This window comes from Labeo rohita, unplaced genomic scaffold (assembly GCF_022985175.1).
Source record: "Labeo rohita strain BAU-BD-2019 unplaced genomic scaffold, IGBB_LRoh.1.0 scaffold_167, whole genome shotgun sequence".
NCBI classification, from domain to species: domain Eukaryota; kingdom Metazoa; phylum Chordata; class Actinopteri; order Cypriniformes; family Cyprinidae; genus Labeo; species Labeo rohita.
In genome coordinates, this window is record NW_026127857.1 from 47,181 (window position 1) to 60,695 (window position 13,515).

The window sequence follows — 13,515 nt, forward strand, 5'->3', positions numbered from 1 at the left end:
GTAAATCACAATCCAAAGTAGATCTTAAAATATTGTCTAGCTTTGCTTTGATTTGATCTATCTGACAACACATGAAAACTAACAGTAGTTTTTTACAGTGTTCTAAATTATTAAGCCATAAATTTTACTTTATAACTTACCAGTCCGACGCCACCAGCACAAACAGAACAAAACAAACATGTGAAACATTTTCTTCAATCGTTCAGTGAAAAGTGTGACCTAAAATGACTATCTGCAGGAAAAAAATCATACTGGTGTGAATCCACCCACCACAGAGTTGAACCCTCCTATAGTTCAGATGATCTGAACTCATGTTTTTAGTTACCAATAAATAAATAAATAAATAATAATAATAATAATAAAATATTCTTCTGGCTCTTCTTATCATTTAACATTAATAATGTAGTTGTCTGATGTTATGTAATGTCAATTAAATAGTTAAATGTAGAAGAATGTTATGGGAATCTCTTCTAATTAAATAGGAGAATTAGCTTTTTTTGTATTATAATTTAATTGAAATTATTTATATATAATTGAGTGTATATGGAAAAACAAAACGTTAAAACCATCTGAAATCTCTCACTGCAAGTCTTACAGAGGTGTGATACAAGCAGCTATTCTTCTGAGTCAAACTGAAACCTGCTGTGGTTGGTTTTCTTCAGAAAAGTTTTGCTCTGCAATGTGGACAAACATTTTGTATGGCCATTTGTTTAGTGAGTGTTTAGTTTGTTGGCAAAGGGCTTCTTCCTGTCCCGCTGTAATGAACTTCACAGTCTGACTTCCTCTCTACATAAAACTGCTTTACAGTGAAATGAAGTACTGAATCAGTCTATCAAAACAAAAAAACAGTCAGAGAAGATTCATTGGTAAGAGGTCAAGCTGAATTCTTACCCATTATGCATCATTGATAAACTACACGGATTGACAGCTAAACACAACTGTAAATACACTGAAAATAAGATTTTGTTGTTGTTGTTGTTGTTGTTGTTGTTGCTTTGTTAAAATGAGCATCAGATTAAATAATCTGAATTTAAAATAGTTAGAAGAGTTTCTGATATTGCTTTGGTTTAAGATCAACTACTTTAACAACTACAACGACTGTGCTTTTGAGTGTATACCAGACACTTTTTTTGTTCTATTATTATTTTAAAATTATTTCTATAGCCCTGCTGTCAGTAAAGAAGGACGCTTTGCATCTTATACACAGAGACTGTAAACTTTTACTAGCACTTTGGATGCTTGTCGTCCTCTCTTTTTAAGTTCCATCTCCCTAAACAACTGGGATAAGGGTTTTGGCCAAAATCACACTACACACTAAATATTTCAGCCATTATAGGCTATAAATTCGACAAACAATATTACTGACTAACTGATAACAAACTAAGTTATGCAGCGGTCTCTTTTGTGAGACCCTGACGAAACCTCTGTACGTCATCGCGCTGTAGTACGTAGGGAGCCTCCTAATTTATGGTTTACGTCATCGCGCTGGAGTCACTTTCATTTCAGCGCCGTGAAGATCTTCCGGTTTAATGAGGAAAAACAACATAGTACTATTATCTACAAAAATCAGTTTTGTTTTTTTTTGTAGACAACCTCATGAAAATGAACCTTCTCTTTATTCCGTCCTTACTGCTCAGTTGTTTACTCGACCAAGGTAAGACATTTAGGTTTTCACAAAAACAGTACCAGTCATTCGTAGCATGCTTCGTGGGTAACAACAAAAGCTGCCAGATGCCAAATGTTAAATGTGGTAAAGATATAGGCAGTACGCTTTGACGAAAATAACTCGACAGAATTTGTAAGTGTTATGGATCAGCTGGGAATCGTGTTATCTGGGGACATGCTGGAGAGTTTCCTGCAGATGTTGGACGGCCACAGTTTCGTCACACGGAATTTTGTACGGAACAGATTTAAAAACTTTCCACATAATTTGTGAATGTCTGTATCATTATTGGACTCTTTCGCTTTCGCTATAGACCATTTCGCTAGATGTAAACAACACTGTTCCAGAAGCACTTCCTGTTTTTTTGTTTTTTATTTTTATTTTACTTCACATATACAAGTACATCTTAAAGATGCTAATGTAACATTTTCATCCAGTCAAATGTTATGTTGGTTGTGTTTTTTTGTGATGTTTGTGTAAAGTAAAAAAAAAAAAAAAAAAAAAAAAAAGAAACAGGAAGTGTATCGGGTATGTTTACATCTAGCGAAATGGTCTATTACAATGTATCAGACGCCATTTAAATGCCCTTTCATGTCTCGTGTCACAGACCACGCCCAGATTGTTTCGTTTAGGCTACAATCGTTTGAATTGATTTTTTTTTTCTAATGACAATTGTAAGTCCAATAAATAAGTGTATGTGCAATAGTTTAAAAATTCTTTCATTTGTGTTTTAATTTAATATGAGCAGCAATATTGCTGTTGTTGAAAGAGACATGTCAAGCACTTATTTTTTCTCTTTTTGTATTCGTTTTTTTTATGTCTCTTTTCAAAATATTGCTAAAGAATGAATGATTAAAATGCATATTACTAATCAAAATTTTGTTTAGTTTTGATATATTTACGGTAGGAAATTTTACAAAATATTCCTATGCTACTTAAGACCTTTTTTCAGTCCAGGTTCACATATGCCAGAAATCTCTTAAAAATTTTGATTCAGAGTTGGCATCAAGGTCTGATCTTCTTGCAGGGCTTGTCATCTCTTCACAGGTGTTAAGGTCATCTAAAATTTTCACAAAGGTTGAATCCAAATGTTAGAGAGGTTGTTACCACTGAAATTAAGATAACTGGCATAATTCATAATTCAAAGGCCCCCACTCATTAAATTTCACTTGTAAAACTGAATATGTGTCATATTCATAGTTCAAAAAGTCTGCAATAAAGTATATAATAAAGCTTTTCCTATTCTAATTGATTTTTGGGAGAGTGGTGTCATATTCATGTGAGGTGCCAAATGATTATGAGGTTAGTGAGCTATACTGTTACTTGGAATATTAGCCGTATATATGTAATAACTCAACATCAGTATCATATATTCTACCTATGTCCAACATGAAAACATTGTGGTTGCCAGTATGGAAACTGGAAAAGGAACCTATGAGTCAGTAAGAAAGATTCTACAGCATGGTTCCTTTTTAACTGTTAAACACTTGGTCCACGTAAAAATGTAAACATGCCACAAATGTGACATAGCTCATATGATTTGTATAAAAATACCTACCTGTGTTCATCAGACATATTAAAGAGTTTGGCTTTGAATTCTGCACTGTTAATCATGCTTTCTACTGTCAGGACCACAAAGTAGTCTGGCGATAGCCTAGTATGTAAAATGAAAAGTAGGAGTCATGAATCGAAGACAAAGGCCCGGTTTCACAGACAGGGCTTAGACTAAGCCAGGACTAGGCCATAGTTCAATTAGGACATTTAAGTATTTTTTTATAAATGTGCTTAGAAAAAAAAAAAAAAAAAAAAACATTACTGGTGTGCATCTTGAGACAAAACAAAGGCACTGATATATTTTAAGATCAATTAGTGCAAGTTTCTTTCAGCTGAAACAGCTCAGACTTTTTAGTCTAGGACTAGGCTTAAGCCCTGTCTGTGAAACCGGAGGAAAGTGTTCTATACATGTTCATTTGAAAGACATCAGATTCACAACATTTAAATTCACAAACCTAACTGAGCATAATGTATAGTACAATACAGACACACTAAGCATATTAAGCATACGTAAAATTCAATTAAATTTAACTAATTATATGATTTAAGAAACTGAATACAAAATTGTTCTAAACAAAGATTTAAGCCTATGCAAAATGTTGATTTCAGATCTTAATCAATATTTGTTAATTTGAACACCTATGACAGCACATTACAGACACAATGTTATACAGTGATACTGAAAAGAAAATACAGTTTTACCTCAGTTCCTTGAGGAGTTTGATCATCCACTGAAACAACTGTACCATGTTAACGTTGGTGTGGTTTGTGAGCGTGACATGGAAACATAGAAAACTTCCTTAAAACTGGGTGAAATACGCAGGAACAGACACTGCAAAATCAAAGCGCTTTATTATGCGTGCCAAATGTATGCAATTGGTGAAACAGTTTTTTAAATCTATGATCTTTGGAATATTGCGTGTGACGAATCTGTCGGCGTCAAACATTTGCTGGAAATCCAGGTGAACATATTGTGTGCATGCACACATCCCCAGTTAACTTGATCCCCAGTTGATCCATAAAAGCACCACTGCATTTATGTGGTGTGATATGATGTGAGGACTCACTAATCTCCAATCCTACACCAAAATCTAACCCTACCCTTAAAACCATACATAAAAATAACCATGGATTTACTACATTATAGACCAAAAAACATAGTTAAACCATTGTAACCACAAATTAATAATGGTTTTGCTACATTAACCATAGTTTAGCCATGGTATGTGTAGTAAAACTCTGGTTATATGAATGGTAATCAATCCATCAATTTTCATAACAATATAAATGAAAACATGTTATGGGAGAGATTTAAGCAGCAAAACAGTATTTGGTTGCAGAACACTTTTGTATCTTAATATGGTGGAAAATATACAATAGGCTCGTTCGAGATGCATCAGCGCTGTGCAGAATGATCAGCGTATGACATCAAAGTACCGCCAGAATGATTCTAAAGCATGAGTGGCGCTTTCAGTCGCACTCGCGGTACTTTGATGTCATACCTCGATCATTCTGCGCAGTGCCGATGCATCTCGAACGAGCCTAATAATACAAATTGTAGCACAATTTTAGTATCAAATAAAAATATTTCATAGGTAATGTTCAGGTATTTAATATTCATAATAGGTAATATTCATTATGAAGTTGAATGTGAAATATCCCATTTACCCACATACCCATTTAAGTTGACAAAATTATATTGTGACTGATTCTGAGATCCATTTTTTTTTCCCACACTCATAGAACTTGAGGGACTCAAACATCACAAAAGTTGAAACATTTGCTTATGCTGTAGAAAAATAAATAAACACATAAATACAAATTAACCTGATAATTTTATTATTAGTAGTATTATTATTATTTGCAAGGGTTATGTAAACTGAGTAGAACTGTGTGATTCAAGGTGTAGTTTGTATGGTGCTTAACAAGTCACATCTGCAAGGCTCATATTAGGGATGGGACAATAAATCGTTGCGACGCGAATCGAGAAATGATTCAGCATCGATTTGAGATTTTCTGAATCGATTCTGAGCTTAGTTTTGAACAGCAGATAGCACTGCTTGCTATAGAAACAGCCATGCTCTGCTTGTTTTCAAATCCATACAGGCACTTGAACCTAAAATAATCATTTATACAATTTGAAAAGGTTGAAGAGAATTACAAGGGTATTCACAGTGGGTTGTTTACAATAATCTTGCGTCATAAAAGCATTTTGAGCTGAGGTGAAATTACATCAGCACTCTTCTTCATGAACATTTGGGTGTGTGGATAAAAACTAGATTAGAGCGCCACCTGCTGTTAAAATCTAAGCTCAGAATCGATTCCAAAGAGAATGGCGATGCATTCGGAAGATCTCAGAATCGATCCACGAATTGATGTATTGTCTCATCCCTAGCTCATATATGTCTGATTATTGAATGAATGTGTAAATCAGTGATGTTCTTCTGATGTTTGTTTGCATGTGTTACATTATGAATCGAGCCAGATCTCTCAACATTCATGATCTATAGAGAACATTTTCACTGCATTTCACTGTGGTTTAATTTTATTTGCCTTTAATTAGTTGTTCATTTCTTCTTCAGGTGTGTTTGGTGACTCATTGTCAGCAGTGGAGGGAGATCCACTCACTCTACACTCTGGTGTTGAAATAAACCAACAAGAAAAGATCAGATGGTATTTTAATGGTGGTCGTATCGCTCAAATCACTGGAGATCTCAGTTTTGCCTGTACAGATGTTCAGTGTAATGAAGGTACTGAGAGATTCAGAGGCAGACTGAAGCTTGATCATCAGACTGGATCTCTGACCATCATGAACACCAGAATCACACACTCTGGAGAGTATAAATTGAAGATAATCAACAGCAAGAGTGACAGTGAAAAGATCTTCAATGTTACCATTCATGGTGAGTCATTATGTTTAAAACCGAGTATTATACTTTTAAATCACATCATTAATGTGTTTATATCTACAGATATCATGACAGCAGTAGCTGTTGAGAAGCTACTGTATCATTGCATCTGTATGAACCATCAAACACTAAAAAGTCTGGCAATGCATGTATGTTACTAAGCCATCCTTTGAGTCAAGTGCACATAAACGATCATTATTCATGTAAAAAATCTTCTTTGAGCTCAACGTGTGATTTCTGCTTTACCAAACACAATTTTGACAGCCAAGCACTCTTTGCTGTCATAACATTAAAATATTAAAATATATCTTGTCCATTGCAGATCCATTATATTTATATTCATATCTTAAAGCTGCAGTGTTGGGGAAGGTTACTTTCAAAAGTAATGCATTACAATATTCTGTTACTCCCTAAAAAGAATGGGACCCATTTTTGCTATTAGTATAGTTGAACAAAGACATTGATTAATAAATTGAGATTAAATATTTAGTCTATTTTTGTATTATCTATTCTATTCTGAAGTCTATTCTTGTATTTTTCATAATTTAATTACTGCATAATATTCACAGTTTAAAATAGTACAATTGTATTTTTTCGGTCATAGCATCTGGAGAAAAAAAGTGCAAACACTGGACAAAGAGTCCAGTGCATATGTCACCCGCCTTTGTTCAACTGTCTGCATACACTAGCATCATGTAAACAAAAAAAAAAAAAAAAACAAAAAAAAAAAAGAAGTATACTTTGAGAACTATAGAAAACATCATGTTTTCATAGCGCACACAATGCCTCTTCATTGTACTCCCAATTCTTCTCAACATGGTGAAAGGAGAGGTTTTAGTCAGTGAATGAGAAAACAAAATAGCTTGTTTTGCTTATTTAAAAAGATATTAAGTTTGACATTTGAAAGTAATGCAAAAATTGAAAAAAGGGTGTGGTTTATATGATGTTCAATAAGTTGCATAAGATCTGGCTTGTGTATGTTTGTCTGATGATGTTCTTTTGCTGTTTGCTTGCATGTGTTACATTATAAATCCAGACATATTTCTCTACCTACAAACTTTTTGGCTTATAAATATCTGTGCATTTCTTCTTCAGGTTTTTTTAGTGTTGGTGAAGATGGAGTGTTAGTGTTTGTGATGGAGGGAGATTCAGTCACTTTTCAAACTACTGTTAAAGCAAACCAACAAGGCAGAATTAGATGGTATGTCAATGACACTCGCATCGCTGAAATCAATGCAGATCAGAGTAAGATCTGTACAGATGTTCAGTGTGAAAATGGTGACAAGAGATTCAGAGACAGACTAAATCTGGATCATCAGACTGGATCTCTGACCATCACAGATATCACAAGCACAGATGCTGGACATTATAAACTGAAGATCACTAGCAGAAATAACCATGAGAATGATAAGACCTTCATTTTTGCCATCCGTGGTGAGTCATTATGTTTAAAATTAAATATAATATAAATATAATATAAAATTAAATATATTTATATCTTGTGTACATTTAAATCTCATCATTGCTATGTTTAGTGATTTTTTTTCCTTCTCTTTTTACCTCTATATTAATTCACTTACAGCACATAGATAATTTCTTCAAAAACAAATTAAAGTGTTACAGTGGAATTTGTAGATTGTCCATTGCTTAGTTGTTAGTTTTATCAGTTTTTGTCTATTTCAGTGTCAGTGTTTAATTCCACCTATACTAGACTGAATGTAGAGACAGCATGTTTTATTGTCCTCATATCCACAGTTATCATGCTGTGTCTTTCCCTTTGAAAAATATAATTTAGTCAGCTGATTGGTTTGTGTTTCAGGTGTTTCTGCTGCCAAACGAAATGAAACAAACTCAGCAAAGGAGGGACAGTCTGTTACTTTAGATCCTGGTGAAATAAACCACCCAAATGCTGTCATTACGTGGTATTTTAAAGACATTCTTATAGCTGAAATCAGTGGAGATCCCAGTAAGAACTGTATAGATGAACAGTGTGAAGAGAGACTCAGAGACAGACTGAAGCTGGATCATAAGACTGGATCTCTGACCATCACAAACACCAGAACCACAGACTCTGGACTTTATAAACTACAGATCAAGAGCAGCAGATTCAGCATCATTAGGAGTTTCAGTGTTGCTGTCACTGTTACTGGTGAGTGTCGTTTAGTCATTCATTGCATTTTCTCTTGAGCAATTTGCCATTGGTACCATTTATTAATGTCTTACAACATTTTACATGAAGGTGTACATGTTAGTCAAATACACTGGTAGATCTCAATGTCTAGTAATAATGACTGTCTGTCTAGCTGTTTCAAGTCCAGGTCTGTCTTCAGTTATGTTGTCTGCTGTCATTGGTGCTGTCATTGGTGCTGTTGTTCTGCTGATGGTTGCAGTTATTGGCGTGATTTGTTATTGCCACATATCAAGAAAGAAAGGCAAGTATTAAATATTGCTGATCTTGCAAAATGAAAATCTGAGATTTATTGTTCTAAAATAATCTTTTAAAAATAAATCTGTTAAAGTATTTGTTTTTATTTTATTTGAACAAATTAAACATTTATATTTGTTCAAACAGGAACCAGGACAGCACACAGCCATGACAAGGTAAGATTATGAGTACAGAATGTGTTTGTATGGAGAGAAAAAAAAAAAACAAACAAACAGAAGAAAACTTTGCTATAAATTCAGATCTGTAAGTGGTGTGCATCTGTTTTTTTTTTTTTTTTGTTTGTTTTTTCTGTTTGTTTAATTCAGAAATCATTACACAGAAACATCAATAGTAATTGACTTTATTTTTTAAGAGAGTGCTGCTTTCGCTGCTTTACTTCAGAATGAAGAACACATTTTACATTCAGCAAATATCATAGAGAAAAACACATTTTTGTGTTTGTGTGACTAAAACATCCTGCTCATTTGTTTTTTCCTTCTAAGAATCTGATTTATCTCTTTCAGGATAATTGTGCAGAACTAGAAACCCTTGATCAGACTGACTATAAAGCATAAATGTGGCTAATGGAACGTCCACTGTCAATTTTTGCTGTAATGACAGTTCAGCGCTATAGACATTTCCAGATTTTCAGAATCTCTGACATGTGAAAAGAGTTCATTACATGTACTAAGAACAAAAGTTCAGCGGACACACAGTCCCCAGTCGCTGCGTTGAGAACTATAGAAAGCCACTGAAATAATGTCACCTGAGCTATTGCAATTACAATCGTCATTTTTTCCTTGATGGCATTTCTAAGAAGAAAGCTGAAAAACATGTCAGTAGATATTTCTAGGAAATGTTCAGTCTCCTCCACTGACCAGTTCGTAAGACAAAAACATACAGATGTTCATAGGATGTATGTAAGTGTGCAATATGCATATTTTTGTAACTGAGAAGAAAGTCAAGCCTCAAGTTTACTCTTTGCCTATTGATCAGATTATTTCGGACCTACACCACCCCTTTTTAGTCTGATCGAAATATATTTTACATTGATTAAGGTGCTTACAGGTAGGCTTGTCAATCCAACTGAGCCATCAGTCTGATTACCAACAGAATATTTGTTTGCATGTAAATGTGATCTTGACATAAGTATCTTTTGGCCACATATGTGACATTGAAAGATGCAAGCACTCTTCACAGAGTATATGTGCAAATGAGCATTTTAGGGTAACTACTGACTTGAATCTTTCTACTGGGACTGTAGAAAGACTGATAATGTTTATAATATCAGCACTGGCATCTTGACAACACTACCTCAGCCAACAGGGAACATTAGAACTTCAGAACTTTAGTTGATGTTCTAATGTAAAATGTTTTAAAAACATTTTTAAAAGTGAAACATTTAGAAATAATGTTTTCATAACTCAGTGGGAATGTTCTTAGAACATATTTTTGTTAGCTGGGCCAGAGGAACATTGATGTTGAATCACTACTGTGTTGAGATTTGGATGCTGCTGTTTGCACCTCATTTAACCAGCAAGCCTCACTTGTTCAGCCAGCTTTGTCAACTCTAAACTGACATTTGTGACCCTAAACCACAAAACATGTATACATCATCTGAAAGCTGAATAAATATGTTTTACATTTATGTATGATAGGACAATATTTGGCCGACATACAACCATTTGAAAATCTGGAATCTGAAGGTGCAAAAAATATCTAAATATTGAGAAAATCACCTGTTGTCCAAATTAAATTCTTAGAAAAGCATATTATTAATCAAAATTTAAGTGGATCTTTGAGAAAGCAGCATGGGTTTGATTGTTTTGTTAACAAACTTTTGTGGTTAGAAAGGTGGTTCATATCCAGTATTTAATCATACTTGATCAAACTAAAACATGTTTATATAATGTATTGTTTTATATTCTGTGACTGTTACTGGCTGCTCTTTAAGCAGTTTACTGGTGTTCAGTATCTTAATCATTTGTAATCACATTTCATGTTTAGTCATAGAACAATGACATTTGTTATTAATTATAGATCTTCAGATGTTTGCTAATTCCATTGAATGTCTTGTGTGCTGAAATGTGCAAAAGTGAATCTTTCTCTTTGTACTTGTTGTAACAAATGTATTGTGAAGTGTAACATTCTGCCATCTGAGATGCTGGTTAGTTTTGTTTGTTTGTTTGTTTGTTTGACTGCCAAGGTTGTGCACTTAATGTGAGGAGGAAGATGGATACCTGTGGGGCGTTTAAGGTAAATGTTCAATACTTCACATTATCTCTCTTTTTTCATCCATTTTCTTATTTTTCTCAGTTTTTAAAGCACATTGAGCTGTCCTGTATTCTAGTGTCATTTTGACCTTATTTAATGTTTATTTTCCCTGTTGTCTTTGTTTTGCAGAATGTCATCAGTGTGTGATAAAAATAATCTCCTGCACTTGAACAAGAAAAGTATGTTTGATTCCAGTTTAAATTTGTTTGTCTGAACAGTAGAAATGATTATTAATTGTGCTAATCTTTCTTTTTTTTTCAGGTTTATTAGAGCTTTCCAGAGTCATCCATTCAGAGAGCTCCTAAACTGCCTACTAAACACTGAAATGTGAAGCTCTTACAAGAGCAATAGGATTTTGAAATGCCAAAATCAGTGCCTATTTTTGTAATGACATTTTTATAAGAAACATTTCTGTATCGCTGAACTGTAATAGGCCAAACTTCTCAAAAGTCTGTAACACAAGCTGTGTAAAAGACAGCGATCATTGTGTATGTGTTTTGAGAAGAGCATCTTGACTTTTTACAGTTTTTTTTTTCTTTGTCTTTTTTTTTATCAAAATTTGGAGATATTTATTTAAAGGCTAAAAATCTGGATTTTAATGTGATAAATGGCATTAAAACACTGGATTCAACAGCTGGAATCAGTGGATTTGTTGTGATTTTTGAGTTTGTAACCAGAAATAACGGAGCTAAGCTAAAGCTAGCGTTGGAATGCTAGTCATACTGACACCTCACAAATATACTCACAAACAGAAAACAGCAACACACTTCCAGTAATACAAGACTTTTATGCAGAACCTGTTCAAGCCACAAAAGGTTTTGTAATACAAAAGATTACACAGGGGTTTCTCAAAAAAAAAAAAAAAAAAAAAAAACAGATGGTGCCATTTATCAGTTAAATCAATATAATAAAAGTGGTGACCACAGTATGGTTTAAGCATCAGTTAAAAATATCTGTAAAACCAAGTTTTAGTAATAATTTTTGTCACTACAGATTCAGGTCTGTCTGCAGATCCTATAGTGAGAATATGTGACCTTTGTTCTGCTGGTGGCTGTATCAGGTATGCCTGTCATGCCTGCCTAAATGCCTGTCAAAAGTGAACATAAACAGTTGGGAGAAATACTGAATAATATATTGGATCTGTGTATCATTTTAAAGTGACAGCAGCCTAACATACCTAACATAGCCTGTTACTGTGAAATGTATTTTTGTTTCATGAAATAACCAAAGGGTCAAGGTTCATCCGGTTAATAGATGTCATATCTAAACCATTACTGTATTTGCACTAGTGTTGTCATGATACCAAAATTTTGACTTGATACGATACCTGACTAAAATATCACGATACTTCTACTGAATTGATACTACAACAAAAACATAGAACAACAGGAAAAGTAGTTGAATAATAGATGATCCAAATAGAGATCATAGTTATTTTATCTATTAAAACAAAACATTTCATCCCCCCTTTAAAAAAAAAATAAAAAATAAAATAATAAATAATCACATGCCAGTGCCACTTCACAGGATTATGGTGAACAACTACCGAGCTTACAGGTGTAGAGATCTTTTCAATATTGGTAAATTAGCTTAAAGTATATAGCCAAATCTTATTTCATGATATAGAAATTTTATTTCACAACAACAATTTATATCATGATAGTATTTTATTTTTTATTTTTTATCTTTGTTATTAATAATAAGAACCTAGATGCAAGTAACAAACTAAAGGACAACTACAATAAAATAAAGTGGGCCCTATGAAATCTGTTTTATTTTTTTCCTAAATTCCATTTTAATTTTTGTAGACTCTATTTTAATGGTTACATAAAAAATATATATATTTATCAAAAAGCATGTCTAATTAATTGAAATCATGAAACTTGCAAAATACAACAGCATTATTTTAAATGTTTAACAAATTTTACATGTTTTTAAGGCCTTATGAAATATGTTTTATTATTTTTCTCAAATTCAGTTTTGTTGGTGAATCTCTGTTTTCCATTAATTTTCTAGATTCTACTGTAATCATTTCATTATCATTATCATTAATCAAATTATTATTATTATTATTATTTTCTGGTAAATATTCCTTAAACATTGTTTTAATAATATTTTAGTAGTAGTAGTAGTATCTTTAGTATCTTTACATTAAGTAATATATTAATATATTTCTGACTGTCAAGTTAAACCAAACTTTTATTTTGACAGGTTGATGTAATGACCTTTAGGATCTTCATAATATGATGATAGTTTTCCGCAAAAGAAACGGTAAAATGCTCATGCAGTGCCTCTCAGAGCAGTTCTAGAGATTATGTTCATGTGTTTATACTCATATATTGAGGCTGAAAACACCACGAGCGTCTCGGGTATGTGTGCAGTAAACAAAACTGCACGTCTGCCATTCACTAACACAGACACGCAGAAATATGGCTGTTTTTAAAATGCATTTTTAAAGTACCGGTACTAGTAAAATAAGGAATCGTATCGTTTTTAAAAGCAGAGTATCACAACACTTTTTTTTACATCCCGGTATATCGTGCAACACTAATTTGCACAGAAATACTATTTCTGCATCAACAGTCATTCATCTGTAGTATTATATTAGGTGTTTCACTAGTGGCACATTTTTGAAGTCTTGAAACTATTTTAAATAGACATGTTTGTCTAATGAAGGCATTTTAATATAG

The 13,515-nt window shown here is 33.3% G+C and overlaps 1 protein-coding gene and 1 long non-coding RNA gene across 3 annotated transcripts; both read left to right on the forward strand.

The window, feature by feature from the left end:
* Window positions 1-1,462: 1,462 nt before the first annotated feature.
* Window positions 1,463-10,337, forward strand: LOC127158732 (uncharacterized). 2 transcript variants are annotated; one of them, XM_051101749.1, is made up of 7 exons: window positions 1,463-1,654; window positions 5,800-6,120; window positions 7,222-7,560; window positions 7,946-8,275; window positions 8,430-8,558; window positions 8,699-8,727; window positions 9,076-10,337. In XM_051101749.1, the coding sequence occupies exons 1-7, from the start codon at window positions 1,597-1,599 to the stop codon at window positions 9,124-9,126; spliced, it is 1,257 nt and encodes a 418-aa protein (XP_050957706.1). In that variant the 5' UTR covers window positions 1,463-1,596; the 3' UTR covers window positions 9,127-10,337. The 2 variants fall into 2 exon arrangements, with proteins under 2 accessions (XP_050957706.1, XP_050957707.1); XM_051101750.1 differs by lacking the exons at window positions 8,430-8,558; window positions 9,076-10,337 and having other exon boundaries at window positions 8,699-8,813.
* Window positions 10,338-10,450: 113 nt separating this feature from the next.
* LOC127158735 (uncharacterized) lies at window positions 10,451-11,471 on the forward strand. The gene is made up of 3 exons (XR_007826255.1): window positions 10,451-10,807; window positions 10,955-11,004; window positions 11,087-11,471. It is a non-coding gene; the product is annotated as an uncharacterized LOC127158735 (long non-coding RNA).
* Window positions 11,472-13,515: the final 2,044 nt, after the last annotated feature.